Raw genomic sequence first — 6,000 nt, 5'->3', positions numbered from 1 at the left:
TTCAGGGGCAGTACTGGTGTACCCTTCACCCTTCCTCCACTCTTTTGGACTCATGGTCCAGAAACCCAGTGAATTCTCACGTAAGATAGAAAGATTTTCTTTATTAATGACCCCAACCGTATTTCTTCAGATACAGGAGTTTTGAACTCAAATACTTAGGAGAAAACAAGTTAAAATTGCATTATCCTGCAACTCATTACCAGTAACATATTGCAAAGCGAAATAGCTTGGAAAAGTGGGGGAAGGAAAGAGGAGTGAGGGAGGGAAGATAAAGAAAAGGAATTAAGTTGATCAAGTGGAATTCTTTTTTTTCCTTTTTTTTTTTAATTCTTGAGAACCATGAAGTCCTTGCAAGCACAGCTCATTTTCGCAGATTATTTTCCAAATGTGTACAAAATGGAACCAAAACGGAGAATCCCTTAAGAACCTGAAGAGGTGCAACAGTAAAAGCTACGATTATCCAGTAGCAAGTGTTCCAGCCTTCAGTTGCCAGCCGCTTCCTCTTCCCGTTCCCAAGAGTTAGCGGGATGAAAACGTCTTCCCCCTTCAAAAGCAGAGAGTAGGTGTGAAGGCTAGTTTCTGCTCACCTTTCCTTTTACCACACAACCTGGGCGAGGGATGGGATCCGGAAGACAGCAAACATGAAGTGGCAAGGTTCCCCAGGCAGAGGTATGCAGGAACTCCAAGCACGGGCCAAGAGCCGGCTTTCACATAAACATCTCATGAGCTCTTTCTCCTTGCTGAATACTTTGGAGTACCAAGTAATATCTGTGCTAAGCCCACGAGGACAGTAAATGTACCAAGTCAGACAGGAGAATCACGAGCCCACAATTTCTGGATGGCTCTGATCCACTCAAGCTTCAGACTGGGCTCAACCCTCAACCTAGGAAACAATTCATGGCCCTCCTACACAGGTTATACCTTTTCAGGCTAGCAGATAGCAGTTCCTAAAATCTTTGACCATGGGGGCAGGATGTTCACAGAGGTAACCCTCCACTCTCAAGGTTAAAGGCGCTTTGTATTGTGAAGTGGTAACGATACTCGGTCACAGAACACTTGCCTGACTTAAGGCTCCTGAGCCATGGAGTCCTATTCCACCCAGTATTTCCCCAGAAGGGCCACCTTTGGGAACAGGCTGGTTCCCAAAGATAGAGGGTGTGCATTTGGTAAAGGTGCCTGGAAGCTAGAGTTAGAACTATGGGAAATTGGGGCAAAAATATGGGGGCTAAAGTTTTTTGCCCTGAGTGTTTCACCCAGACCAAAATGAAACAAAAATATTCTGTTACTCACCACCCAGTAAAAAACTCCTAAGTATTCGATTCTGGCAGAGCACTGTGGGTGCTGATGGTCAGCTTCTGATCCAAGGCTGTTTCTCACAGCAGGCCCACCACCCTCTTTCATGCTGTTCTAGGGTATAAGACCCCACACAGCAGAGTGGGGACCCAGGCTTCTCCTACCAGGCTGAGCCAGTTAACTCCTGCCCACCCTTAGGAACACGATCTGGTTTTCAGGGTGAATACAGTTGTTTGCCTCCCCCTTTTCCTCTCTGGGGCCCACCTCTGCCAAAGAGAGGTCATAGGACAGAAAAAGGCAAAGCTGTTCTTAAGTTCCAGGAAGGAGGTTTATGAGCAATTTGCTCATTTTAAGGACTCATTCTTTCCCAGTCCCCCAACAGGAAAGGGAGTTGTCCCTGTCCCCTGGCCACTACACTCATGTGCAGTGACCAACCAGTCTGCTGGCTGTGGAACAGGGCAGGGGAAAAGCCCTGAGGGGAGACACTGGCGATGGCTGCCTGGTGGGCTCTTCTCCAGAATGGATGCGCAGTCATGGGGCTGACGGGGCACGGGCAGCCTGTGACTATATTTAAGATGCCCAGCCTTCCTGTCTGGTAGGCGACAGGCGGGCCAGGTCAGGATGCTTTCTGCTCTACCAGGCTACCGGTCACCTCCCAGCCTCTACTGAAGAGCCTGTCTCTCCACTAGGCCCTTAAAGTGGCATGAAATTGGCTGCCTCACATTCAAGGTCACCAAAGTGGTGCAGGTGAGAGAAGCAAGCAGGCAAAGGGGACCTGTAAACTCCGGGCTGGAGGCAAGGTTCTGCAGGGGCAGCAAGAGAACCACACACCGCCCTGGGCACACACCGTCTCCTGCCTCCCAAACTTGTGCGTTCTGCCCATGTTGGGCTCTGCCATGAAGCTGCACAGTGGAAGGAGTCATGCTGCTCTTTCGCTGCCATGGCATGTGGACACCACTCTCTGAGCAGAGGATCTGCTATGGGCTGAACACTCGGTTGGCTCTAGACAATGGGCAGAGCTACTACAGAGAAAGGCCCCTGGTACTAATTTCCTAACAAGAGACAGGCAGACCCTAAAGCCTGAAGAAATCAGGGGTGACTTAAACTGCTCTGTAGAAATGTCTGATGTTTCTGAGATTGATAATCCCCTGGCTCAGGCACCCAAGAGTCAGACACTGCTCTCATCCTGTAAAACAGCAGCAGAAACTAGCTTGGCAGAGAGGCTTCACATGCCAGGAGGAGGAGGAGCCTGAAGCCCTAGGCACACCACACCTGCCAAAGGTCACCTCCAAGAGAATGGGGTGCTGGCCAGTGCACTGGCTGGCGGGGGTGTAGGGAGGCTTAGTTCACCTCAAGACTTTTAATTCAATGGGCACAAAAGATAGCAGATCAGCACCTATTATCTTTAGAACAGGACTGCCTGAACTTCACCAGAGGGGGACCCAAGACCCGGCACCTGGCACAGACCTAAATCCCCAGGCCCCAGACCAAGCTGGCCTCCTGCGTGCAGAGCCTCGGCCATTTACAGCTCCCCCCATCATCTCCATCCCTGATAAAGCAACTTCTTCTTCATGCAAAATTCCTGTCGAGAAGCAGACCAGGAAAAAAGAACACTTGGGAATGGTTCCAGGCCTATTTACTCAACTCAAATGTCCTTAAGCAAATGACTCCTATTTCTCTAGGAAGACCCCAAGAAGGACAAGACTAGCCTCTCAACTCAGGTCCAAGGAGAACACAGCTTATCTGGGTAAAAAGGTCCCTCTGTGTTTTTCGTAGCTGCCACGCTTCTCACTCACAAAGATGTAGAAAACAAGGAAACCCATTCAGAAGCGAAAGCCTGTTCATCTCATCTTCAGTCTGCTAGGCCCAACACTGCCTGCCTCACATGCAGCTACTGCCCAGACACCTGGAGGCCACCGACACCCACTACCCTCCTTCTTGGTGAGCTCCAGAGAGGAAGGTGGTCCTGTTGAGGGATGGCCCTACTACTCACGTGATTGTTTTCATTTCTTTCTTCTCGGCATCTGGGCGTGCACGATTCAGCACCTTGAGAAAGTCAGATGTTTTCGCCCGCATACGTGTGTGAATATAGGCCTGGAGGCAAACACAATGGGTACTGAGGCAGTCATGTTCTAGAAAGGCAGCTTTGCCTTCATTAGCAGAAGTCATCAGGAAGGTCTGGAAATCACCACCCTGGGGATGAATTAGGGCCATGCAAGGAAGCATATATTCACCTCTCTGCTACGGGGAGTGGTGGGGGAGAGATGAAGAAAGGCCATGATTTCTCAGAGCCTTTAGAACCATCTGTGTAGAGTTCATAGCAATAGCCTGAACTACACAGACGACTTTTTACGTTACCAGCTCTGGTGGAGGGAATGACGTGGAGCACAGGAGCCGAGGTGCTGCGGCTGGTCTCACTCACCTTAGAGCACTTGATGTGGTAGTGCAGGTAGTCCCGGAACGTGTGGATCAGGTTGATGGTGTTGTCTCGAGCACTGGCGTTGGTGTGGCGGGGGAACAGCACTAGCAGGGGCACAGACAAGGCATCAGGGAGTAATGTCCACGCCAAAGGGAGGGAAGACAGCAGCCTACAGTCAGCTCCAATCTCTCCCTGCTCAAGGACACCCACCTGTTTCGCTACACGCAGGCTTTGTCATGGGTTTCTCCTTGAGACGAGGAAGGAGTAACTACCAAAACCAGGCAGGTGCCAGTGAATGCAAATGGAGGTGATCATGTTCAAACACCAGGACTCCCCAGGGAAAGGGCCTGGTCTTGGAATTAATTCCAGGTCTGGACTCTGTGGCTGTGCATTCTGAAATCTCTTCTGTGTGCCACATATCTACTATCTCCCGCCCCTACAGTTCAACAGTCTCTCTTGGAAGATGACACTACTGGCTACTTGGGTAGACTGTGGAGCAATCAGGATTAGAGAACAAAGCCTGCCTGTCCTGGGTGCTGAAGCAGAGTAAGCCTTCAGAGAAACTAGATCCTAGAAAAGATCATGTATTCTGTGGTAAAAATCAAACATGAAGGCAGAAGAACCTGAACTCTCTTGATGAGGACCAGCAGGACTGCTCGGTTGGCAGCTGAGAAAAGCACTCCCCTCCAATCCCCTGAAGGCCTGTGCAGTCACTGAGCCCTGCACCTGGATTGACCTGCACTCCTTTCCCTCTGGATTCTTGGAATCCCCTCTATCTTCTGCACCTACTCTACTCAGTGGTCTTACCATCAGCAAAATTCTTCAGGATAAAGTTTTGCTGAAATGAAAGGAGTGCCTCACAGGAAAGGGTGGGACCCCTATGTCAATTTGCCCTGAAGAGAAATGAGCATCAAGGCAGGAGATAATTACACTGCATGGGTTCTGGGATGTTAGTAACTGTTAGTTTACCATCAGTTCATGTATTGAGATAGGCCATGAACTGTAAGCTGTGTCTCAACCTCAAAGGGTGTTAAGTGAAAAAAAAAGTATAGCTTAGGTTTAATGAAATATGGTAAATCCACTTGCTCATCTCTGATAAACAGGTGCACCTTCAGCACTGAGATGAATTAAAGAAAACTTCACAAAAGGAGACATTTTAGTAGCAATCAGGTGCAGTGTGTGAATGAGCTGCGATTCTAAACTCAGCTATAAGGATGAGCCAGCTTATCAGACTGAAGCAACTCTAAGAGGGGAAGATGTGAATCTTTTTAGAGGGAAAGTAGGATAACTCAATCATGGCTGGAGCTCTGGCCTAATGAGCAAAAATCAAGAAATGCCAAAAGACAGAAAATTCCCACCTAGCTACTTAGCAATACTTATGTGGGCCTAACTCCTCACACTTGACATCAGAGGCTACCTTTTTCTCCTTAGAATTTAAGAAAAACAGGGAAAAAGGGGAAATGATCACTGTACAAAAATAGTCCACGACCTGTAATTAGTGTCCCCTGACACCCCTCCCTCAGTCATGACAATGGCAACACGAACAGTCCAGTGTGCCTGCTTTTGCCCCCTCCCCTGACAGTTCAACTGCAGTGTGAACACACCAAGGCACACATGCGGCAGCCCAGCCCTGCTCACCGAAAGTGATGTAGCCAATGTTGTCACCCACGGCAGCATCGGTGTCTTTCAGCTCCAGAGGAGGTTCCCTGTGGCTGAAGAGGACTTGTGGGGCTGTGTGGCTGGCTCTGCGTCCTTCTTTGAACTCCTGCCAGGATGAAGCAAAAAGCAAGCAGAAGACAACCTGGTGTGACATGAATGGCAACTTGTGCTCTGGGGCTTGCCCTATGGGTGTGACCTCTGTAGCCACTGGACCAGCAGAGGCTAAAAATAAACTACACCTAACAGGAAATACTTCAAGTGCTGGCTGCCATCAATGCACTCCAGATTCAAAAAGGAGAGATCAGAGTACTTAACAAGTCTGATCTTCAATAAGTGAGGTAAAGCACAGTCAATTACCTCCCATTTCTCATTTTGGAAGAAGGTGATAAAATAAATTCTGAGACTAAACAGACAACGAATTGCAAAGCACTGGGAGAACCAGATTATATTCAGGATAAGGACTATTGCTTATTAGTTTCTTTTGAGTTAATGGGAAGAGAGGTTATATTTTTCAAGAAGTCTTTAAAATTCCAGGGTGAATGAAACCCAAGCTTTAGCTTGGTTGAGACTGAAGTCTTAACTCCTTTTACCTTTGTACACAAAGCTCCTTATGAGCTGACCAATTTTTC

At 48.5% G+C, this 6,000-nt stretch overlaps 1 protein-coding gene across 1 annotated transcript in view; it reads right to left on the bottom strand.

The window, feature by feature from the left end:
- Window positions 1-81: 81 nt before the first annotated feature.
- Window positions 82-6,000, bottom strand: part of ARPC2 (actin related protein 2/3 complex subunit 2) — a 27,972-nt gene continuing 22,053 nt past the window's right edge. The window contains exons 8-11 of the mRNA XM_006207269.2: window positions 5,351-5,477; window positions 3,716-3,816; window positions 3,287-3,387; window positions 82-544 (exon numbers count right to left, since the gene is read on the bottom strand). Coding sequence (XP_006207331.1) covers window positions 520-544; window positions 3,287-3,387; window positions 3,716-3,816; window positions 5,351-5,477 — 354 coding nt within the window. The 3' untranslated portion in view covers window positions 82-519. The remainder of the gene's footprint in view (window positions 545-3,286; window positions 3,388-3,715; window positions 3,817-5,350; window positions 5,478-6,000) is intronic.

Source organism: Vicugna pacos, chromosome 5, assembly GCF_048564905.1.
Source record: "Vicugna pacos chromosome 5, VicPac4, whole genome shotgun sequence".
Classification (NCBI taxonomy): Eukaryota; Metazoa; Chordata; class Mammalia; order Artiodactyla; family Camelidae; genus Vicugna; species Vicugna pacos.
Note: the sequence above shows the minus strand (reverse complement) of the source record. Positions and strands in the feature narration are given on the sequence as shown.